This window comes from Neopsephotus bourkii, unplaced genomic scaffold (assembly GCF_033783945.1).
Source record: "Neopsephotus bourkii isolate Nb327-2 ecotype Australia unplaced genomic scaffold, CSIRO-AGI_Nbou_v1 NB_1797, whole genome shotgun sequence".
Lineage (NCBI taxonomy): Eukaryota > Metazoa > Chordata > Aves > Psittaciformes > Psittacidae > Neopsephotus > Neopsephotus bourkii.
Genome location: NW_026902270.1, coordinates 1,293,403 through 1,318,715, shown reverse-complemented (window position 1 = coordinate 1,318,715; position 25,313 = coordinate 1,293,403). Strand labels below are relative to the sequence as shown.

Here is a 25,313-nt window from a genome sequence, read left to right as displayed (position 1 = left end):
TAAGATTAAATAATTTCATTTTCCAAAAATAAAAAATAAAAATAAAAAAATAAAAAAAAACACAAAACACACACAAAAACCCCCAAACTCCAACCGAGAAAACCCATAGGCTTATAATAGGCAAATGTGAGATCATTTTTTACCATGAGTTTCAGCTGAGGAATCTGAGCCATCAAGTCCTGGAATAGAAGAAAAACATAACAAAAATTGTGATGGTGGGAATCTGCTATATACCCCTGGTAATGATAATCACAGCTTCTTTTCTCTATCATTACTCAAGACTTCCCATGTCTACTTACAGCACTTCTCATCTCTATGTGGGACAGTGAAAGCAGATAACACCAAGACTACTGGTTCTTTCCTTCATAGGATGATTGTTAAAATGCCCTTTCCCCCTTTTTCTACATCTCAGTCAAGTTAGAGATATAATATATTAGAAAGAAAATACATGAAATATACATAGCAAGTTTTCCTGTGTTCTGCTTTTCACAAGAAGGCCATAAGGGAAAGCTTGAAAATCTTGGGGTTGTTTCACTTAGAGAAATCAATGAGAGGAAAGGACACAATAAAATCATGTGAAGACATAAAAGAAGAATTAAATAATCTAGGTTTTCATGTTTCTGTTAGGTGTGGGGAGAAATAACCAGGTAAAAGTGAAGTGAGAAAGGTTGATTACATAGTTTGAAAGCCTTCCTGTGATTTGGTTTCAGGCAAGTAGGTCAGATCTGCTTTGGTGATACCACAGTAGGAGCACGTGGTTCTCAGCCTGAGAATGGAAACTAAAAGCTCAAATTAGAAAGTAGAGGTTTCAGTTATGTGAGTAGTGATTGCCATGGGAAATAATGCTTCAGGGAGTACCTATAGAGTTTGGGTTGTTCCCTGATAGCAACCTTCTTTCTGATATAATCCTGTATAAGAGGTATTTCCAGCAGAGTGTGCAGGTCTATTTTCTGATGTCCTTCATCTAATTATTTTCCATATAGTTTTATCTTTTCCAAAATCTCTTCTGGATAGAAAAAACCTCAAAAGCCAACAAAACAAACCCAAAACTTTTCTAGAAGGTCCCAAAAGTCCAATTTCTCTTAAACAGATTTCAGTGACACTCCTTCATTCATCATCATATTAACCAGGAACAGGGGCAAGAATTGTTGTACCTCATTCATTCTCACCTTTTTCCAGTGCAGGGATGTCATGTTTTCCTTGACTTTGAATTATCTGGTGCTTCTACAACAAAGTTTGCATCACTGCACACTGTTACTCTTGAAGCAATCACTTGATCAGCTCTGGACAAGTTTTGTACATCCAACATCATTCACTTGGCACAGGGTTACTATCGTTATGAATTCAGATGAACATTAGTTGTGGACGTAGTTGGGAAGGAAAATGTCTTCTCCCTGTTAAATATTGCTTTAAAGCAATCATTGACAAATATTGCTTTACAGCAATCACAGTCTTACACTGGTCAGTGTAGGAGAATGTACCACTGAGAACCTCCCAGAGAGAGGGAACAGGGGTGATCCTGGGTGCACAGATTTACTCTCCAGCCACATCTGTAGTGGGAATATAGAGATTTCCAGAGCAGAAGCCTTAAAGAGGTCTGGATATATTTCTAGAGTAGTTTTTGTGCAGCCCTTGCTCCGCAGGTGAAAGGTATAAGCAGTTCAAGTGTTAAATGCATGCACTGATGTGACAGCAAGAAACTTCCTTCCATACAACTCCCTGCACTACTACCACTGAAGTCATAAGGAGCTATTCCACTGCTAACAAAGGATTTACTTGATTACAGTTTGGAGGTTTTTAAAAGAAGTTTTGCTAACATTGCTATTTCTTGCATTACTTTATGTATTTTTAAGAGTTCAAATAAAATGTGCTGCTGCATCTCTTAGGAAGGTGAGCTTGAATAGTGTTTCTCCTTTTTTCACCAAATGCCTATGCCAAAGCATGCCACGGTTTTGCTCCTTCATCTTCTGGTGGTGATCATTCATTTACCAGTGCAATTCCAACATAATCAGGTCTGGTTTCTATTATTTTCCAGAGCAAAACCTCCTTCTGTGGAGTGGGCCTGACTCCAACACCTTTATGTTCTCCAAAAGATTCCCTATGGAACATGCCACTGAGCTTTGGGAACCGTATGTTGGAAAACCTGTACTGCAATTGGTACCCAGCCAGTAGTGTCACTGCCTGCCCACAGCCGCTGAGCAGTAGAGCCCTCCTGTCCCAGTGACCCTCAGAGGCACTTTCAGGTTGAAGTTTGTCTGACACTGGTCTACACACAGCTGTTGGCTCTTAGCAGCTAATGCAGGTGAAAGCATTTGGCAATCTGCTGTCAATTAACCTAGCATACAAATCCTCTTTTCCCTTAGAGAAAGTGTGGGTTTAGGTTTCTGAGGTTCCCACACACCCCCCCCCCCCCCCCCCCCTCCTTTTTCTCTAGGGTTTGGTTTGGTTTGGTTTGGTTTGGTTTGGTTTGGTTTGGTTTTTTCCTTATGGATATTAGCACAGACATGGTCATGATCAATATCCAAGTGTGTAGTTTTCAAGAGGGTGAAAGCGTCTGTAATGTGTGTAAGCTTCACAGGTCAGCTTCAAACTTAGACTCCTGGGTGAAATTCAGATTGACTAAAAGTGCATTTACTTCTACATCAGTTAAGTGTGTTCCTGAATATGCTGCACTGATACAGCCTCTACTGCACCGAGGATTAATCTGCACAGGTAAGGAATGGTTTTTGTACAGTGTACTGCTAGGGTAAGACTTTCAAATGAATGTATATATTCCGTAAGTTATACAATAGGGAAATAAACCTAATAGTACTTAAATAAAAACAATTTTAATCTTTTTCTTGCTCTTATGTTCTAGAAAACAGTCATGAAATGACACATTAAGCAAGTGAAGTTTTAAGTTGAATGGATATGACTTTCCATTTGTCTAACTTAACCCCTTAATAGAAAAACTAAGAGCTAAAAATTGAGCCTTCTTACCTTTGAATTGTAAATGGTGTCACACACACCTGATCATCTAAGAACTCAGAACAACTCTAGTGAATAGGGCTATTCTTTGGAATGTCTGAGATGTTTGTTTCTCTCTATTTTGTTTTGCTCTTGTCCCCTTTCTAAAAAGCAAAGGCAAGAGAGATAGGATAGAATACAAGTCATTTCCTCAGACAGTTAATGGCTGAGGTATAAAACATCTATTATTCATGTAAAGCAAACATCTACTGTTAGTTTTGAATCCTACATTTGGGTCTGTGAACACATTAAGTCACTAATAATGATTTCATCCAGGCCCTATGTTCTGGGATGTTTGTGGTCAGGGCCATAGCACAAAACCTACACCAGGAAGCATGCTGATTTGGGGGGTGAGTGGTCACATTTAGCACTGAGGTCTTCATGGCTTTGCTGCATTTAGGAACCAAAAGGGAAAGGGGCTGTGAGGAGAGCTCATGGAAAAATAGGCTCCTCTCTTGGCTTTAGGTAAGGTGTATTTACAAAGGGAAGTGCTTCAGAAGGCATGCTAAGGCAGTACCTGGTTAGGCCTTTCCAGACTTCTCCCAGCTTCAAGGAAGGCTTTCCAAGGAAGGAAATGAAATCTTGTTTTAGTTATTTTACATATTTATACCACAATTTAGATTTTTCATGGAATGTCATTTTGTTAATGGAATTTTGGTCCTATTCACCTAATTTTTCCCATGTGATCCTAAAGATACAGCAATGTACTTTGTCCCTTTATTTGGTGTGCAATGAAGAATTTTGTGTTTCTAGTTCTTCCTCTTTGATTTTGTTCGGTTCTTTTGCTGGCAATGATAGTATTTGTAAAGCTGACCTGCTTGCTGAGGTCCCTGATGAAGGCTTGCACCAGTTTTTAAACATTCCTTGACAAAAGCTGTGTAGGGACAGAAAACAGGCCCTTATTTTGACAACTCAAACTTGAAGATGGAACATTTCTGTTTAGCTGAATGTTAGCATGTGCAAGACATATCCCACCAGAAGGTCTAACCTCACAGTGTTATTTGAGCCGTGCCCGTCCTCTGTTAGCAGGCATGAGTGCATGTACTAGCTGGGTGTGCTTGGAGCAAAGGGAGGTTTGCTGGGGTTTATTTGTTTTGGAATGAAATGCTTCCTTTATTTGTGTATGCTGGCCAGTGAGACTGGATGGAAACAACCTGTCCTTTGGTGTTACAAAGGAGGCAGGGTCTAACCAGACTAAAATTACTGGGCTTATGGGGCAGAAGGTCCTTTTGCTTGTAAGTTTCGGCAACAAGCTTACTTCTCCTTCCATAATTTAGCCAAGATTTGCTGGTTATTGACCTTGTGTAAGACATCTGAGTGCTCAGCTTTGTACCTGTTAGGAGTAAGGAAAACCTTGGGAAGATTTGCAATGTACAAACCTGAAAGTTGGTTTCAATTTTCAGCCTATTTCTAACCAAAATAAAACCCAAACAAGCTTGGAAAACTTAAACCTAAAATGTAAATGGTTTTAAAATGGTATTTACATGGTGGTTCTGTAGGGACTGGCTTGCAAAACTCTGTAAAGCTCATCTAAAGATGATTCTGATGTCTGCTAGTACTGCAGGTGTGTAGAAGGAAATTGTAGTGTCCTCAGAGGACCCCAAGTAGTTCTGATGTAGGTCAAAGAGTAAAACCTAGCACAATAAATTCTGTGTGAACAAGATTTATGTGATAAGCAGCATAACAGAGATTAAATACTCTTTTAAAGCCAGTATCTAGGAGCCTGTTGGATGGGTATGCAGGGTTTGTTTGTGTATTAATGAGCCATATTGGAGGATGCAAGGAGGTGATTGTGAAAGGGACTAATAACAGGGGCAAACTTGATGAACAGAAACAGTAGCTTACTCTCTGAAGAGCATACATCTGTTTAGGGCATGAAGGAGGTTGTCAGCTCTAGATACACCTCTTTCAGAAGAGTGTTAGTTTATTCATTTGCAATTCAGGTGTATGGCAATTCAGTAGCCTCCTCAGGCTCAGATGACACCCTCATTAAGAAACAGCTGCATCTAAATGATGTGGTAATCCATGTCTCTTAAGCTAAAGGTTTCCCTTCCTGGGTAGATGCTCTGAATGCTGGTTTAACTTTTCTTATTAATATTAATAATGTGGCTTATGCATAAAAACAATGAGCAGTGAAATATACTATAGATTTGACAGGTGTGTCAACTAAGCTTCACATAGCCAATTTGTTTGTGTATTTTTTAGTAGTTTCTTATGAAAAAATGCTATTTTGATCAATTTATGAATTTATATATGTGAAATGTATCAACAGCAGCTGAGCTGCAGCAGCTATATTTTCTGTATGATGGTCTTCATTTCAATGCTAGCACTTATGTCTCCTGTATGATACTAGTAGGGAAGAATCTGAAACAAAACAATCTCATTAAGCAAAATGAGGTAAAAATAATACTAGGAGTATACTGGGTGCAGTGTATTCCTCATGGCGGTTCAAATGAGGAGAATGTCTCTATTTAAAACTGTGGTGATTGAAAGTTGAAAGTGAGATCAGAACTAGACAGAGTTAAGCGAAGTAATTGAAGGTACACTTATGTGATAAGGATAATTTGACTGCAAACTGCATCTAGTTCAGCGCCAATAGGATTCTCAGACCTCAAGCAGGGGCTTGAATGCTGCCAAACCCTTTGAAGGCAAAGCCTTTGGCCACAAAGCAAGATGTGTTTGGTCTCCATGTGCTAGAGTTCTGGTCTAGATGGTTACTGAATGTTTCTCAATGACTATCATTATTATCCTCCTCAATCAAATTAAGAGTCTCTGATATAGTAATTAAATAAGACAGATTGTCTCCAAGATACACTCAGCACTGCTTTGGTTTCTGTCCTCCCCCTGCAATGGGTAATAACTGCAGACAAGTTAAATTACAAACCCACATCTTACCATAAACTTGATAGTTGCTCTGAGCCAGCATTACTAGAAGGATGTACAATAATATCCTTTTTATTAACATGACTGGAGGAGCCTTCATTCTCTGAACGTGGTGGAGTTCTTGTGGGTCTAAGAAGTGCAGTTCTGATGGACTCTTGCATTCTGTTAGGTTTACCTGGGGTGTATGTCTGAGCTGATTGCCTTTTCTGGTTCTTCTGCCAAGACAGTGAAGAAAAGGGGCAGGGAAGCAATGCATGACCCAAAAATATGATGGGTTACACCTCTGTCTTTTTGTGTGGTTGAACTATGAACTGCTTGATCACTTGGTATCACTTCAGAACTCCTCTGCCATTCGAGGTAAAACATCTTTCACGCTTCTCTGGCTGCAGGGTTTGAGTCTTGCTTCTTTTTTAGGTTGCTATTGAGATTTTGATGTTAAAAGCAGCAATGTAGCAGAGAGAAGGGATGCGCAACAGTGTTTTGAACCTGTTCAGTCCTTGTATATTACTGTAATCATCAAATTAGGAAGCTGAACAAATTCACTACTCATAAGGTGCTCTGAAGAGTCTTAATTTGCATTAGATTAATTTACAGTAACTGCACTGTAGGAGATGATTGCTTCCACTATTTAGTCTTAGCATCCTCATTACATAAGGCTGAGTGATTTGAGTTTGGGTTTTGTAGGTTCTTTTTTAGCACATCCACAACGCATTCTCCCCTAAATGTTTCTAGAACATTGAGCCATTTAGCTTGAGACAAGGAGGCACAAAAAGCACACAATGTCATCAGTTCTAAGTAACATTAGGTTTGATGGCTTTGTAATGGAAAATAACTGAGGTGCTTGGAGGCAAAACATTGTAATTGACTTAGTTTTGGGTCCTTAGGAGCTTAGTACAAAAAGCGTAAGAAAAACAGGACAGAAAAGCAGGCCCTGAGGATGGGGAGTATCTGGGAATGGCAGATGTCCAGGATGGGAGCAGTTAAACTAACTGACAAGTAGAAGGACAGGATGATTGCTGTGTCTGTAATGTTAATTAAGCTGGTGCTTCCAAGGCTGCAAGAAGTGATGAAGATTGTTGGAAGAAGTAAATGACCCTCAGAGACCACCACCGCATTTGTGTACCCATGTGGGAAACTGCCTGGAAAATGATGTAATTCATACGTAGCCTCATGACTATGCATGTATGACCAGTGACTATAGAAGGACTGCTTGTGTCCAGTGATACACGTTAGGAGGAGCTATCCCCCGTGTCTCCTGGCTCTGCAATAAAGAATACCTGCTTGTCAACTTAGACACTTCGTTGGCCAGTTTGTTCCTGGAGTTTTCTCCGAATCAAGCTGCACCTTCCAAAACCATTCTCCCAACGCAGAGTTTCTTCCTAAGTTTAAAACTAAGGTTGAACGGGAACTTTGTATCTAGCAATTATCACTTATGCTTACAACGCAAATAGAACAACCCCAAATAGGAGCCAGGGAAGAAATCAATGCAGTTATGAAATCCTATGTTAAAATGGGATGGTTTAGACTTGACATAAGGAAGCATTTCCTTGCCAAGAGGGTGGTCAAACGCTGGATCAGGCTTCTTAGTGAAGCAGCCGATGCCCAAGCCTGTCGATGTTTAAGAGGCATTTGGAGAATGCTCTTAATAACATGCTTGTGGTCAGGCAGTTAGACTAGACGATGGTTGTAAGTGTGTTCCAATTGAACTATTCTATTCTAAACGCTTCACGCCTTTTAGACAAAATATATGCATATTATGGCCTAACAAAAATCTAAATGATCAGGATTTTTTCCAAATATTATTTTGGAAATGTAATTGAACAGCTTTCCAAAATTCCATGGTTGGAAGGGTCTGGCAAAGTAAGCGATGATCATGAGAATCTTACTGACACTTGTGAGAAACTGGGATAACCTTACAAAGCCGACAATCCAGCTTAAGTGGAAAATATGTATGGAAGTGAACTCCTAGAGTTAACTCCACACACAGCATGCTTCTATTTGGGACAAAATACCATACCAGAGTGCATTTCTGTATAGTGAAGACATCTAGTGGCTGGATCCATAGCAAGCTTAGTAAAGCTGTTTATTAAAGGATGTGTTTCCTGGCAGTGCAATTCCTGCCTGTGCCAATGCTGAGTTGTCTGAGGTTTATGCTTGAAATGTAACATTAGTAGTTGGTGCTTGATCTCTGTATTCTCATGAGAACTGGTTTAGACTGTGTCCTTTGCTACTGTCTGAAGCTTTCTAATAAGATCAGGTTTTGTCTGTTCTCTGTGGTGGTTTACCATCTGCTTTTTAGGTGGATAAGTCTTTGTTGGTAACTATGTGGAAGCATTCTGAACTGTAAGAAAGACGGGTACTCTCCTGCATCAGCCTTTCGGAAGAGGGGAGGTGGGTCAGAGGGGCAAGGACCATATACTCCCTGCCCTGCATCCTGTGTGTGGCTTGTGAGGATTCTTTACCTTGTACTTTTAATAGTAAATGTCTTGCATAGTTCTCTCTATTTTGGAGCCCCTTCCTTAAAAAGGCTTGGGCAAACGTGGCTTCCATCACTGCGGACACTTCATTACTTCCTTCACCTCCTTTCTGCTTGCTCTCACAAGGGGTGTCAGCTTATTCAATGCAAAGTTGGTTAAGAATCTACTCAGGGTTTTGCTGCATGAGACACTTGATGAAATATAAGCATGGGTATCACAGTCATTGGATTTGTCTTAAGGTAATGACAAGCTTCAGAAACAAGGGGAGAGATGAAGTGATTCAAAGCTAATTACAAAGGAATTAAAGTAAGGAGGTCTCATCTGCTGCAGTAAAGTCGAACACTGAATTTGTCAGCTATTCTGTACACTGAAGAACAGATTAAAAGAGCACTTAAGGCAAACCAATATACAATCCCAAGAATTTCTAAAGCTCCTGCAGAACTGCTGAATTATTCCCTGTTCACTCCATTGCTGTAAGCTGCTGTTGGTTAGGAGAAAAGGTAAGATTTGCTTATTTTCCTCAAGGATACGATATCTGAAGCATCAGATAGGAGGGCAAAGTAGTAGTATCCACTGAAAGACAGTAGAAAACTTCCTAATGAATATGTATGCTTATTCTAGTGTGGTTGTGGACCACGTATGAGAGTGCTGGTTATTTCACTGCTCTTAAGTAATCCTTTGCTTTTACTTCCCCTTCCTGTGCACTGCTAGACAGGGGAAGACACAAAGAGAGCTAAATACTTAGATTAATGGCTTTTAAATTTGGACTGAGATGGTTATTCAGCAATTGCTTATAGTTTTAATTTTATCCTTAATTTTCTACTTTACAGAACTGTATTAAGGATACCTAATAGGTAACATATAGCTTCAGGACAACACTGGTCTTGAGGCTGCCCAAAGCCAAGGCTAAGTTGCAGTAGCTCTCTGTATCCTGTCCACAGCCTGCACTTTGTATGTTACTTGAGCTCTCCTATCTGCTTTCAAGTATGAAAGAAGTGGCCTGTACCATCAGAAGACCCACATATTCCAAACCCCTTGTAGGAAAAGTGGAGGGATGGAGAGAGGAAAAAACATAAACCAACGACCACAAACAAATCCAAACCCCTCACCTGACTTCAGCAGAACTGCACAGATTGTCTGTCCTCCAGCCCCTGGTGTCCATCCTATGTAAATGACAAGCATCAAACCTAATTATCACTATGAACGTGGCCTGAAAGCAGTTATGTATACTTCATCCTGCTGCATCTTGGATATGGGTTAGACTGCATCGTTCAGTTAGGAAAGTAAAATGTCATTGCAAGAATTTAGCATGGCCCAAGTGCTGGACTTTAAATAGGTACTTCACCCAGTTCTTCCACACAAAACCTTTCTGATACATTGATTCTGCAAGCACACACGTGCTGTTTCAGAGGTATTGTCCACACCAGAAAACTTTACAAAAGGATATGTTTATTTCTAAGCTGCTTTTCCATTTGATATAAAGGCAACAAAAAGCAAATTGATCTTAATGTGCTTTGACCTGAAAATGACAAAAGTATTGATTAGGAAGTTCATGAGTCAAGAGATTACACTAGTTTATCACTGATCCATCATGAGATGTCAAGTGAGGTAAGGATTCAGGAAAAGAAAAGTGTAAGCAATCAAATCTACACTTGATAATTTTGATGGACTGATGCTATTTGCTCACTTTTCATTAAGTCCCTAAGGAAGAAAGATATCCAATTGTGACTCTTTTGCAGACAGTTTGGAAAGACCTTATTCTTCCACATTGCAGATGCTCTTCCTGAAAAGACTTGTAGTAGTAAGCATCTGGGAGATCCTATACCTACCAGTTGTTTACTGCAACATTAAAATGTGTAGCAATTATTTCACTTGGTGTTCGCTTGCCACAGAAGGCTTAATAAGGGAATTTCTGTTACTGTAAAGGAAGACACGTACTCAACAGGAAACAGGGGTTCTAGTCAACCAACCCTGCATAACCAGGCTTCAGTGTCATTGTACAGATACATCAATGAACTGCTTCAACCTATAGTTTGACATTACCTTTGGTTTCAACAACAGCATGTAGATTATTTTCTCCTGTCACCATTCACTTCTGTAATCTTACATTATCATTATATGTGAACTACACAGGTTCTTTACCCACTTTCTTGGCAAAAGAAGAGGTCATGCATGAATTCTATGAAAAAGCAATTCCTTTATTGTTTTTTAAGAACCATTTTTCCATTACCAAGTGAAAACTTTACAAAGTAAAGTATTTATTTTCCAATAATATTTTAATATAAAAACTTAAAATCACTTACTCTGGTTTTACTGTTCTCATAGGCAGTCTTGTGGCACTGCAGGATCCAGGCATTTTCGGCCTCATTCTAGTATCTACTCGCAAGTTTCAATAAAACCATTTCTGTGGCCACTTTCCATCTGTGAAACATCCCTACTACCAAACCAAAAATAAAGCATTTTCACTAGCCCAAACGAGCCTAAACTTTTAATAGCATTATTTCAATGAGAAGCTTTGTTAAAAAAAAACAAACAAAAAAGAGAGATTTATTTAGCAAGTTAGACACAATCTTAAAAATGTACAAAGACAACAAGCACTCAAATTACACAAAAAGATTTAGCAGGGAGTACAATGTGAACACAACAGTGATTCTTGCTTCTCTTTATATGCAAATATAAATAGAGATTATCCTTGCCGAACTTCCAGCTCTCCCCACTCCTATAAACCAGCTCCTTATGCTGAAAAACGCTGCAGGGAACATTATGCTGTTCAGCTCAACAGAACTGCTAAAAAGGGGCTCTGGCTAAATATAGTCCTATCATGAGAATATCTCATACTTTGCAGAACCAAGTTTCTCTTTCAACTGAAAAACAGCTTTCCCTTTCATTATGTCCAATGTTTCACCTCCTCTAGGGACCTGCCAAATGACAGGCTTCAGAATGCTTAAAATCATTAGAACTTGCTTATGTTTCTTCAAGAACACGCAAGCTGAAACTAACTACATGGTACATACGTGTGAGTAGTCACAAAACTGAGAATGTGCCTGTTTGTATTTTACTCTTTCAAATTGATGTTTCAAGGAAAGCACTTTGGAGTAATTTTAGCTGTCAGTTGGCTAAACTAATATAAGTGTGTGGTCAGAGAAGAAAACATTTCTTCTTTTCCTTTTATATTACATTTACAGCTTCATATATATTAATAAAACCACCTGGCAAAAGTATCCCTTATAGCTTGTCCCTACATAAGCATGTGAAATGAAAAGCAGACATTGCTACCATTCTCCTTTTACTTCTGAGAGTATGCTTTACAGGAAATACATGGAAAAATGCAGTGTTCTTGCAGGAAAAAAAAAAACCCAACGCAAAAAAACCTCCAATCCATGGAGACTGTTCAACAACCACAGCCTCTGTCCTAGGATTTTGCTATTAGGTTTAGATACACCAGAAAACTTCCACTGTAGATCTTCCCTAAGATCAGCAGTAATTAAACCAAGGTTATGCTTCATCCAACTATAGCCACACTGGCTCTAAACTTAAGCATTTGTAGAACTCTATTCCAAGACTGAGTGGAGCTATTTTTCCTCCTAAAGGAAGTAAGTCTATCTGTCTTGTTGACGATCTGCATTATGTCCATGAATATAAACTTACTCTTTATTCTTTTTAGATTACCTGGAAGTGTTTTATTTTTCATTGGTTTACTCCATTCTGAATCTGTTGCAATGGATAAGAATCTTGATTTTCCAAAAGCTTGGAAAATGCTGTGACTTAAACAAAATAGGATTAAGACCCCAGCATCTTACAAACTGCTGTGTACTGGAATTAAATCAGTTCCATTCAAAATCCTTGTGACCAATTTTTGCTTCCAAATTGCTATAAGTTAGTAGACTATGACTACATTGGTAAGGTTCCTCACCAGGTTCCCAACCTCTGCAGTAATTCTGCATTGAAAAAGTGGTACTAGAATAATGACTGACAATATTTACACAACTGTATTATTTCTCTAAGTTGAGGCTTTGTACACAGACTGCTACAAGTAGAATCAAATTCTGGGAAACCAAGTGCTCTAATATTGCTTTGCCTTAATGAAAACGGCTGGGTTTCTTTTTTTTACCAAAAGCTGCTGATGTTGCTGACTTCTGGTTTTATGTAAGTGAAATGAACTCGGTTTTGGTTTTCTTTCAGTTGTGTAAGAGCTTATTTAATGTTACCATTAAACTTTCCAAAACATCTCTCAGTTTGCCAGTCCAAGGGAAAAATATACAGCACTGAATCCAATATAAAATGGTTATGGGGTGCAGCCTCTGAAATCCCATGTTAGCAAGAACTGAGCTAACTGGTCCCAGTTTATACCTTGTAATCATACTATCTTCTCTAAATGCCTTTTTTATTTATAATGGAAGCCCCTTTTCTCAAGACTTCGTTGTTTCCTGTTTGCTTCAATTCTAAGATAGCATTCATAAGGTAAGAAAACAAAATAAAGCAAGGCTGTTGTTTCAGTGTAATGAAACAGCAGCTGTAATGAACACTTCCAATTATTGTCAGGGCAGAAAAAGCTATTGGTAGAGTACCTTTAACTTGGTTTAAGAAGACCTATAAAACAGTTGTAGCCCAAGGCAGTTCATGATGTTAAGCTAAACCCAAGCTCGTGCAAGAGCAAATAGTATTTTGCAAGGCATATTTTGGTATCTAGGTTTTTTTGGGGGGGGGAGGGGGGGAATTATTACCGTTATTTCTGTCTGTAGTTCTGAAACAGCAACCAGTATAAGTGATAGGATTGTTATACCTACATGAAGTCCTGCTATCATCAACAGGGACCAAAGGTGTGGCAGTGTACTTAGCACCCATGCACCAGAATATGTGGGTAAGCAGCCTTCCTCCTTTTAGTTTTGTCCATTTATCCAAACAGGTCTAATAGCAGAAGGCACAAGACTAATGTAACACAAGTGCGTTTCTGTAGAAGATAACTGCACAAAAACTAGTTGGTACTTAGTATGTAAGTCTCCCTCAATCCAGCAGAAGAGACTGCTCTAGAAATAGCTAGAGGAATAGCTAGAGAAACAAAATAAGCAGCTTATTTGTCTCTTTTTAGCAATTACTTAGTATTGCTGTAAATGTCTGGAATAAAGTAAATGCTGAGAAACAAATACTGTGAAACTCTGCTGGGGAAAGGAAGCTGAAAAGAACAACTGGCTCCACCTGAGGGAGTTACAGCACAGACTCACCACTGTATCCACTAAGGAGTTCTGTGTTACTAGAAGATGCTTGGTGCCTCCCCAAAACCTAGAGGACCTCAAGAAAAACTAAGCAGGCAGAAAGTGGTCTTAACTCCAGCATTTTGCACAAAGCTCCCTCATTCCATTCAAAAACTTTATAGAGCACTTATATTGAATGGATTATTTGGCATAATAATTTGGAATAGCTCCATAATAGTTTACTAGATTTCAGAGAGGATAACATACTGAAATTCTTCAATTGCCCATTTTACTTTTTGCTAGTTCTTGCTAGCCTTTGTTGCCCTTTATAGATATGGCCTTGGCACAGAGTAAGAAATACAGCCCAGGTCTGTAATTCCAGTAGAGCTGCAAAGCATACACTTTTTTCTGTTTGCAGTTACAGGTACTGAATAGCCTTTCCAGTAACCATTTTGAAAACTATCTTAATTGCTTTACCTCTTTTGCCTAAAAGGCTGTAAACAAGGCCAGAGATGGAGAAGACCTTCAGGGAAAGCTGAGGGAGCCTCTTCTCTTATGCACTGTAAAAAAAGCTTTCTCAACTCCACTGTTTATTGCCTCCACCATCCCCAATTTAGATCTAGTGTCCCCTGTCCTCTAGTAAGAAAAAGGCATTAATCCTGTCTACTAAGATTTTCAGCTAGTGTAAATTTCACTTGCCAGCAACTGCACTGCAAGCCACACTCAGTTTACTGGTTTGTCAATTTGACTTTCAACGATTGGCACTGAAATTGAAGGGGACATGTTAAACAGACAATGAAACTGTGATTTTAGAAAAGGGGGACTGGTAAACATGCAGAACTCCTAAATTCATGACAACAGTGGAATTCAGAGGTCAATACAAGAGACCAGCTATTGGAGCCAGATAATGAATACCTCCACAATTGCACCAAATAGGACAGAAGAGTATTCTAGCAGAAAAGTGTTTCCCATTTTAGAACGCAAACCGAACTTGAATAGGAATTTGCAATAATCCTCCTCCAACACAGCAGTTGTTTTAACTAATCATTCTATAGCTTCTTGCATTTCAAATGTGCAGCACTTCCTCTCGATCACTCATGGACAGGATACTGGAAAAAGCAATCCACTGACATGATTAATGATCTCCATTGTGTCATATTCCTTGTATATTTAGACGCACAGTTTAGGTAAGTGAGGTCCTCCATCCAAGTCCCTTTTTCTTAGCGTCAGGTACAGCTGGACTGAATGTGGATAAGCTGAATGCCAGGTTATGTTCCCTACATTCAGCATGAGTTCTACATCATTGTAGCTTGGAAGTCTACAGCAGGGTTAGCAACAGTCTGTGGCATACCACTAAGTTCACAAATAGATTGTCATTTCTACATTAATACAAAATAGCTTGTAAAACCAATATGTAACACTGTTTATATGCATGAATATAAAAATAAACCACACCATCAATATGTAAAACTTCACAACAATGATGAAAACGGTTTCCTTCTCAACGGTCTTCAGTATTGATGAGCTGGTTCTCATTGTCATACCCATCAGGCAGGTATGCTTTCCTCAGTTGGTCTGACTTGGGTATCGAACTGCCATTCTTGACATAGCGGGACAGGAAGGCTCGCACAGACGGATGGTCAGCCTTCTCCAGTGGAATATTAGCTTCCAGGCACATTTTCACAAAGTCCTGGATGACGCTGGTTTTCTCTGTCTGGGCAGTACTGTTGCACTGAAGGGAGGCAGTCAGAGTCCTTTGCTTCTTCCTGATGTTCTGTTCTTCAAACTCCGCCTTCCTCTTTGTGTGTGTTTTAGACTTGAGGTGGTCATTGATGGCAGACTTGCGAACGTGATTCAGAACCACATTGCAGGAAGTACAGAAGAGCTTTCCTCCGTCTTCGTGCAGCTCACTGCCAAACTCAGTTACACGATCCTGAGGAGTTACATACAAAGCGGTCTTCGAGCGGTTACGTGATGGAGCAGACTTGACTCCAAACCGTTCCATTGTGCCTTCAATAGGCTTGACCTGAAAGTTGGAAAAGAATATTGCTGTCAAAATGTGCTAATGATTTCAACTGAATAGCTCTGGATGCAGTCTATTCAATACTTATTGATAGCTGCAATATAATTACATGTAAGATATATATATGAAACTACTATTGAAAGGTTCTTGATCAAGTCCAAAGAAAATACGAGACTAAGCTTCCTCATGGGTCAGTTGCTGTGACTACAAAGCTCAGCAGAACTCTCAAAACACCATTTGTTCATCACTGAAAGTCAAATAGGCTTTTTCTTGCAGACTGTTACTTTTATGGTAAAGGGTACTTTCTTGGTATCTTCAATATATTTGACAATTTCTTATCTTGAGTATTTTTGTTTATTTCCTGAAAATGCGTAGCAAAAACTTGGCTGTTGAAATATCTGGCAAGAAGGCCACTACTGTCTCAAAAACCAGTAAAAAAAAAAAGAACTCAACCAAAAACCCCAAACTTGATCTTTTTCAGTGCTCATTTGGGAACACTGCTCACTTCTGCCCCAGCTTATACCACAGCTATTGGACTGAACCTTAACTCCAAGTCAAAAGCAATTCATTTTGTCAGCAACTAGATAGAGACTGCTGAAAGAGCCTGACATGAACAGAAAACAGCAAATTATTTTTCAATGCAAAACAGAAAACCTATATTTTCAAAGATGACAACTTCTCTGAGGAAGGTAACTGATAACTAAGAGAGCGGGACACTTTTTAACACCACTCTAAGTTACACTGTGTTAGCAAAGCAGGCAATCACTTGTCCAAGTGTACTAAAATCAAACAGGACTTGCATCTGTCTTTGTTGGGGAGAAATAAGAGTAGTTGGTGTAAATCTCAGCCAAGACAATTTAAGTCATTTTCAAAGTAAAGCTGAAATCAAGAAAAAGCTGTGTTTGGGTTTGAAGCTTCCTGAGCGGGTCATTACATTAACTACCCACTTCCTTAACTACCCTGCATTGGTCATTACATTAACTACCCACTTCCTTAACTACCCTGAATTGGTCATTACATTAACTATCCACTTCCTTAACAAAAAAAGGGAAACAGGTATTTCTTAAAAAGATCTATTCTGGGAACTATTTTGAGTAAATATAATAGGTTGTCTGACTTTAAAAGGCCAGAACTTCCAAACTAACTCTAAGTTGAGTCTGTCCACCTATAATCAAATTTTCCTGTCCACAGTGCCTTTGGCTTGCCCTGGAAATAAAGCCCAGAAAATTCAGTCTTCAAAATTGCCTTTTTTTTTTTTTTCCTTAAACTATTGCTAAACTAAAAGACAGCAATAAAAAGGAGTCAAAGATCTCGCTATTAGCTACTTTCTTAGCCTATTTTTTGTACTATCAGCTACTTTCCACAACTGCAAGTTTTGACTTACTTCACAACGCTACAAACTAAGGCAACTGATCTTTCTTTCAGCATTGACGGCACCTTGTTCTCTTGTTGCTTTATACGATTTATCCCCATGAGTTTCCTAAGCGATTGCTTCCTGCAATCAAGCAGAAAACAGCCCTCAACCTCACATACACTTGTTGCTTAAGCTTCTGAAACGTCAAAACGCATCCCCCCATTGAGCTCGGTGGTTGCACTTACGCCGCATCCAAATCCTTAAGGATCCTGCGAGGAGCACAACTGGCAAAACAAAGGATTTTGAGTGGGGTGGTTTGTGCCTCGAGTTTTGGCGTGGATCCTTTGATGCCTACTAATGCCTGAACTGCTCCTGCGTTCCTAAGCGCAGGGCAGGCGTGCGGGCACACCAGGCACCCAGGGCAGACACCGGGCCTGCCCTCTGCAACGGACGGTAACACCGCAGCGGTGGGAGCCCGAGGGTGCGGATGAGCGCGCTTTGGGTAAAAAGCCCCACCGGAGACAGAGCCGCGGCGGGCCCAAAGGGGTTGTTTTAGGTAAGGAGGAAAACAGCTCCGGACTCCCAACCGCTAACCGGGTTTCGCTGTTTCCCTGCCGCAGAAGCACCCTGGGACCGACAGAACTCGATGTATTCCCTAGGGAATCCTGGGGTCTGGCCACTGGAGAGACTGGGCCGTTTGACCCGGGACGGCCTCCGAGGAGCGGCGGAGTCCGAGCTCCGCCAACCGCCTCACTCACAACCATGTCCCAAGGGGGCTGCGGGCCCGGCCCGGCGGCGGCAGCGCCGCACCCCAGGCCTCGTCCTCCCCATCCGCGGCGGCCGCAGACAGGTGCGGCCCCGCCCCACCCGCACAGCCGGTGTTTCCATGGCACAGCGGGGAGCCGTCTCCGCAGGCGCCGGCGGCCGCCGCCCGGGCCCGGACCCTACAAGCGGCGGAAAGGGGCCCCGGGTGACCCCCGCCCGCCCCCTACCGGGTGCCGTTACCCGCTTGGCCTCCGCACGCCCCGCTGCCGCCGTTCCTCCGCTGGGCCCCGCTCCGAGGGCCGGACGCTCCCCTCCACCGAGCCGACGGCCGCCGCGCAGCCAGCGCCGCGCCGCAGGCAGACGGACCGACCCACCCTGGCGGCCGCGGTAGGCGGGACCTAGCAACCCGCCTGGCAACCGCCGCCCGGCGCCACGGAGCGGCCGTGGGAGAAAAACCCCTCAGTGATTGGCTCTCTCCGGCCAGGGTGCCGGAGATGGACTGCACTTCTGACCAATTAGAAGTGGGAGGCGGGTGTAGGCGCCGTGATGGAGGTGTGCTCAGACCAATCAGCGTGCGCGGCGGTGACGGCGGCGTCTAGCGGACGGGGGCTTTGGCCAGTGGTCGGCAGGAGGCTGCGGAGGGAGGTGTAACAGGCGGAACGAGCAGCCAATGGCGACGCGGAGACAAAGTAACGAAGAGACTTTTCCTCCAATCAAAGGACGCTGCGGCGGAAGGGCGGAGCCAGAGGTCATCGGCGAGTTCGCTCGTCGTCGCCTGTTGATGGGCACCGCGGCTGGCCCAATAGGAGAGCGGCGGGTGGGCGTGGCCGGAAGTGAGGCGGCAGGGAGGGGTCGCCCCTTCCGGCGTGGCGGGGCGGGGGCAGGGGGGTGCTCGGTACGCGCAGGGCGGCCGGAGCAGCATGGCGGAAGACGAGAGCGATCAGGAGTCGGAGCGGCTCAGTGAGGAGCTGGAGGCGCTGGTGGCGCCGGGCCCCACGGCCGGCCTGCCCGCCCTGCTCAACAGCCAGTATTACTGCCGCCGCTTCTGCCAGGTGAGTGCCGTCCCGCCCCCCCGACCCGCTCCTCGGTCTTCCCCCCCCCGCGGGCGGGGGTGGGGCGCGGCGGAGCTCGGGGTCCCCCGTTCCCTTCAGGGTCCCGGGAGTAATGGAGGCCGAACACGTTGCGGGACCGGCGCTTCTGCCCCTCAGCACTCCGCGGGGCCGGGGTCGAATCGCTCTCTGCTTGGGTCAGTCCCTAGGCAGGGTTGAGGGGGATGCGGCCCTGCCCGGCTTGGTTTAGCCCGCTCCACCTGGGTCTTAAGGCGGAGAAGGACAACGCAGGCGACGCCGGTTCGTCCGTGGGGTGTTGAGTGCTTCTGTCTCGGGGGAGGGTGGAGGTTGCGACGGGTGCGGAGCCGCGACTGGGAATGGGGCTGGCAGGGAGGTTGCGGGGTGGAGGGAAAGCAGGGGAGGCTCTCGGTTGGGGGGGCGGGAGCGGGCGAGGAAGAGCCGGGGGTGGCCGCGGGAGATGGGGCTCCGCCGCTGCCGGGCCCGGCGGAGAGGGACACGTGAGGTCGTGGCGGTGCTGTGGACAAAACGATTCCGGGTGGCATTGCCTGGGCTGGGGAGTTGGGTGGCAGAGAGATGAAGGCAGGAGGCCCTCGGAGACGGTTCCCGTGGCGGTGGCCAAATTAGACCGGGGTATGCGCTTTGGGTTTTCCCTTTCTTTGGAATGCAGCGTTTGTTTATGCGGGCCCGGAATTACTGTGCTCTTTGCAATCACTTTATGTATGCCCTGCAAAGTAATGAAGTGACAACAGGTTGCTTTTCCTACTTGCTTTCATCAGCAGGTGTTGATGAAACATTAGTTAGGCTGGGTATATTTCAGCCATGCTGCTTGCTGTTTCCTGAAACAAGGTCCAGAGGTTTCATGTATGGAATTATTTCATTTTGTCAATTTCGTGTCAGTTCACCTCACCACTGCGATTGTGTTTTTACATTTAAATAAATGTGTTTCTGTCATCTTATTTTGTTCTTCCTGTTTTAACGTTTAATGAAACATCTGCTGTGAACATTATTTCCTGTAATGTACGTTTAAATCATCTCGGGTAGCATACTGCACAAGAAGTCTGTGGGCTGCTTTTTTGTTTTATCTTTTTATATTTCCTCCTGTTCGTCGATTTCTCTAAACTTAGTATGTGTGAAAAGGAATTGTGAAGCCAGTAGAAGGCGAAGTGAATGTTTTTGCAAGTATGGCGTCAAGTACAATTATAAGAAATCACAACCCTATTTGATTAAGTTGGCAGGTTGGAAAGATGTTTGCTTTTGCTGAACACAGAGAGTTTTATCCTAGATTCTTCTAGCTGTGCTTATGTCTTGGATTCATTGTGTTATGGAGGAAGTGTGGGCAGGGTAGTAACTTCATATACTGATGCCAATCCCGTTTCCCAGGCAAAGTAAGGAATGAGTAGGGAACAGAAGAGGACAAGACCAGGGAAGGAATTCCCTATAGAATAGTTGTATCGTGGTTATTACTGGTAAAATATCTAAATCATTTGACCTTGACTTCTCCTGCAGTTTCTTTTGTATAGCAAGATTGCCAAGCCCTCTCCCCTGCTTTGTTTTGCTTTGAGTTTATGAACTCTTCACATGGGCAGCCAGTGTTCTGAGTGTATGAAAGGTTCTGTTTCTTTTCTCTTAAATGTTCTTTCTTAACAATGCATAGTTTAAACAATCCTGATGAAAGTGAGTTAATGTATTTATGCATGGTCTCCAGGGACTTTTTTTGTTGGTTTGTTTAAATTTGGCCCGGTATCATTGGCTGTCACGTGCTCACTCAAAACATAATCTTCCATGTTTTGTTTAAGCTTACTTTCTAGTAATGGTTTCTCCTTCTGATTTAATCATATAAGCACAAGATCTTCACTGGTGTAATGTACTGGTATGGTAAAGCCCTTCCCAAATCTTCATTCGCGAAGCCAAGCCATCATCAGTTTGTGCTTTGACAGCAAATGAAGTTGCGAATACGCCAGATTAGCTGCCATTTACCCTCATGAGATTGATAGTGGTGTCATTACACTGGTTTACATGTACCTGTACCTACAGAAGACTCATAGGCCTTCAGCCTATAAGTTTTGGAGTATATCTATATTTCTTCAAGAAAGTATCATAAGTTTAGGTCAGCTCTTTCTAATAACATTTGCTGTAAAAAAACTTCTCACTGTCAAATACTCTGTCACTGTATTAGATTTAGCTACTCCCCTCTCCCCCAGATATGTCTTTTTTTTAGTGCAGTTTTTGACTCTTAGTTTTTGTCAGAACCTGTTGCTTTGTATTTTTCTCCCCAGGTCTTCTGGAGGTCATATTTGGCTGTTGTGCAGATCAAGGCTCTCCACCTCATTCTACTTCACCCTGATAACACAGTTTTGCTTGTCTTAATGGTTATTTGGCACTTCTAAACATCCTAGTTTGCCTCCTATGTCCCTGGTTTTGCACTGAAAGTTGAACAGCAGTTGTAGAAATAGTGTCTTTGTGACATGAGTTTGAACTACCCAAAAGAAACATTTTTATTTTTAGAATAACAACCTATTAAAATACATGGTTGTGCTTCAGTTGTAGTGAAGAAGCTTGGTGTCAGCTGAGAAGGATATTGTTTAGACTGCTTATAGTTATGCCACTGTGTTAAGTGTGTGCACATTCACATCTCTGAGTAAGAGCTGTAGGAAAAATGAAGCAAGGTGTAAAGCTGTTTGGGTCTGTAGAGCATTTTCTGTAGGTAGAAGCAAAGACCTCTTCAGTGATCTTTAGGGAAGTGGCTTAGACCTTGAAATGCATTGGTGTGCATGTTGTTAATCCTTGAAGTGTGTTAGAAAGGTAAAATATTTCTGTAAGCAGCCACGTTCAGTACTCCTGAGGCCAGGAGTATTCCAGCTGAACTTCACTTTCAGAGAGTAGTTTAAATATCAGTTACAAAAGATGACTGGATTATCAGAGCATTTTCCTTAAATATAGGTATAATCACAAGCTAATGATAGAAGATAAAGTCAGAATGCGCAGTCGTGTGTTGTTTGTTTTCTGTTTTTTGTTGAAGGTGTACATGGTCATGCAGAGTCTTCCATGGCAAAGTGGAATAAAATGTTTTCTTAGGTTCTTATTTGAGGGTGATGACATGGGGAAAATAAAGATCAAGATTTCTGTGGTTGGGAATGAAAAGAGGCAGTGGGAAGATAAGTGCTCAGCTTATGCATCTTACCAGCTGTTTCTATGTTACTTTCTAAAAATTGCTGACGTGGCATTTTGTCTTTTTTGCGAAGTTTGCCACGAATTGAAACCGCTTAGGAGTTGGGGGAAGCAAGTCCACCAGTCCCAACTTTGGAAAACAAAAGAACAAGGCGTCTGTAACTGCTTTCTAGGTTTAAAGAGATTGGAAGGGTGGTACCGAGCAGAAACCCCCCGAGTCTAAACATTTGGAAAAGCTTCACGAGTTGCTTCTAATGCTAAATGTGGAGTTTTACAGTCTACACAATTTTTCTTAGGGACCAGGGACATTGAGATGTGCCTGTGTGAGTGAAATGTGATGGAGGGCAGAGAAAGTAGCTTAGATGGTTACCATTTGATATGAGCCTGGAGGGAGTTTCCAAATTTACTTGTTTTGAAAACACACCTTAAGCACAAGCTGGGAAATGGATATAGTTTACTTTCTTGCATTTAAAGTGGGCGTAGTTTTGTCAACTAGCTTGAAATGGCATTTTCTTTTCACCATCTTATAACATGAAGTGCTACCAAAAAATTCCAGGTTACTCCCAGCATTTCTGTAGTTGTCCACATGGCTGCATAACTGTACTAGATGTTATTTTCTGTTGCTTGGTACTGACTGAAATGCACACCAGGTGAGTCTGATCTAGCGTGACAAGCTAATTCTGAGGGGCAAACACTAGTTGACCTGATCTCACTGTGGCATCAGCTTGTGGCCTTCAAGTATGACCTGATTTCCTGAAGTAAAGCTTCCTTACTTTGCTTACATGAACTAGTGGGTATCTTGTGTCACCACTAGAAAAATAATTCTTGGGTTTATAAACGTGAAAGCCAAGAAGTAAAATTTAGTAACGTGCTAGAGAAGATAGTGTTTCCTGGATTTATTTTAGTAGACAGACAAAAATACAGGGGTGTATGACTCAACTTCTTGTCTGTCTGTCTTTGTGGGGATGATGGCAAAAAAAGTACGTGTCTTTGAATGTTTGTTCTGCTGATTTTGGCTTTAATATATTTTCACCTTTTTTGTGATGTGCTTAAATAGAAAGTACTTGCTTTTGACTCTGAATTTCAAGTCAATAGTCATTAAGCTGCTTAAAAAAAAAAAACAAAACCAAACAAAAACCAAATACCCCCAAACGTTTAGATTATCTCAGACTTTTATTTTACTACATTTTGGACCTTGGGATCCGTATTTGATCGCTGTACATTATTTTATTTTAAAGTTTGACTGCAGAGACCTTGCTCACATGAGTACTAGTGGTGGAATGTGACCCCTTCAATTTTTTGAAGCTGATTTCTCTGTGAGGGTAGAACCTGTAATGTGTGACATTGCTAGTTGTGTGAAAGCTTGTAAAGGGAAGGGCAAACCATACATTGCAGTAACTAAATTTACCTGTGTATCAAAGAATACCATGACTACTTGAAACAGTTCAGATTATTTTTAGCCTGTTACTGTGTTCTGTATTTACTGGGTCTTTTTTAATGTGCTTGGCTGGTGAAAACAAACATATTCAGCTTGCTAGTTAGCAGTTTAGTATTGTGTTGCTTGAAAGTCAAGTGGAGTTCAGGCTTGAAAGGAAATCCTTATAAAACAGCAGCGGTGAGCACCAGGTTGTATTTATTCCCAAAATGAATGCCCAGTGTAGCATTCAGTTCTGTTGAGGATTACCTGGCTTTGAAGATGGGTGTTCTGGCTTATGATGGTGGCACTTTCCCTTGACCCTTGATGAGAAACCTGGTAAGCCGCTATCAAGACTAGGTAGCGGTATGCTCATTGCACTTGGCTGTTTTCAGTCAGCTTCTCGGGAGGTTTCACAATAATAGTTGATTTTCAGCCTTTTATTTGCAGATGGATAGGCTGAAGGAGTCAGTCTTCAGTGCTCTTGTCATTAACATTATAAAGTGCTTTCTCATTTGCGTGTCTGCTTCTCCATAGTGGCTTCTCAGCTCATGCGCTCGGGGTCCTTTTAGCTTTACCATGAGAAATGATCTCCCTGTTTTACAAGTGGGGTTAAGGAGTTAGTTTTCTAAATAAGGAAACACTGCAAGTATGTTCAAATACATTGTACTCTTTTCTTGATCTTTGTAATGTATTTCTCCTTCCACTTTGGAACTTTTCTGTGTTCACGTATCTTTGTATTGCTGCTTCTCCAGTTCTCAATGTCTTGGCTCAAAGGCTAGCATTTGTATGAAAATAAGCTTTTGAGTTTTGCTTGGAAGAATATATCAAGATTTTAACTTATAAAAAAGTTGCAGGTTTTTGTACTTAAAAAGGATGTCCATTGAATGTTACCTATGCTTCTGCAGCATAGACTGGCCGGTAGCCTTGCTGTGTGGGCTTTTTCTAGTTAGAAAAGGCACAGTTACTGCAGTAGGTAATGAAACAGTCAAAAAGTTAAGTCCTTTGGGGTAGCAACTGTGCAGATGAGGGAAAGAAGTAATTGTACTTTTTACTTAAAATGCATCTAAAGTTGTGCTTTACTAATGTTACTGATGATCTGGATATACAAGTTGCTGTGTGTGTTCATAAGATTGTCAGTTCTTCAATATACAATCAAAAGAATTCTTTAAGTTAGTTGACTTTGGCTCAGTGGGGGGTATAATGTGAAAAGATGAGGAAAATTACTTAATTTCAATATAAATATTTATCTTTCAGTCAAAATCTCACACAGGCTCATGTACTACAGTGCTACAAATAACCAAAACTGCTTTTCTGGGTTTAGTATAGTTTTCACTATTGTGCAAGTGATGGACTGTAAATATATGTGGAAACTGGCTCTTTGGGTGGCTAAATGTAATGGGTATATGGAACCCAGTCTTAGATATTTTTGCCTCGAGCAGGCTGAAGAGATGGATGAGATTTCAGTGGTTAGGGGTGGGGGGAAGCATTTAGCTTTAAGGGTAGAGATTTGGCAGGAACTTGTCTCATAGGATGTGTCATGCTGTTACTGGGTGATGTTTTTTCTTTTGCTAGAAGTGTGATTGTATGATTATGTTTGGTTGCTCCTTATGTAATATTCACATGTGAATTGCAGTAAAGACATTGGGTGGTTTTTTTGTTGGTGTGTTTATCTTTTAGTTACACCACGTAAAACCATTTTAAACTTGTATCTGTTAAGTAATACTTAAAATCTTAAGGCCTTTTCTACTCTATTTGGGTAATGGGACCCTTTTTGTAGGAGCATAGTTAGCTTGTTTAAGGAAACAGAACAAAATGCCTGTCAGCCACTAAACAGGTTAAAAGACAGTAATAAAAGGTGTGATTATTCCTCTGAAATTTCCAGCTGGAGTGAATGTAGTGTTACTGAAGTTCTCTTCTAGAACTGAACTTCGGTATTCAAGCTGCTCTGGTACTTCAGC

The 25,313-nt window shown here is 41.7% G+C and overlaps 2 protein-coding genes across 5 annotated transcripts in view; one reads left to right on the top strand and one right to left on the bottom strand.

Moving 5' to 3' along the window:
* Positions 1-10,543: 10,543 nt before the first annotated feature.
* On the bottom strand, positions 10,544-15,696 carry CGGBP1 (CGG triplet repeat binding protein 1). Its single transcript, XM_061342583.1, has one exon. It carries the CDS (start codon positions 15,561-15,563, stop codon positions 15,060-15,062), a length of 504 nt encoding a protein of 167 aa, XP_061198567.1. The 5' UTR covers positions 15,564-15,696; the 3' UTR covers positions 10,544-15,059.
* A 2,852-nt stretch (positions 15,697-18,548) lies between these two features.
* ZNF654 (zinc finger protein 654) overlaps positions 18,549-25,313 on the top strand; it is a 38,322-nt gene continuing 31,557 nt past the window's right edge. For 2 of the 4 annotated variants that reach the window (XM_061342577.1, XM_061342575.1), the window contains exon 1: positions 18,633-18,752. Coding sequence is in view for 2 of the 4 variants with exons in the window: in XM_061342578.1 (XP_061198562.1) it covers positions 18,621-18,752 (132 nt within the window). In the remaining 2 variants the exon portion in view is untranslated. Of the gene's footprint in view, positions 18,753-25,313 lie in introns of all 4 variants that reach the window. The other 2 variants (XM_061342578.1, XM_061342574.1) reach the window with 2 other exon arrangements.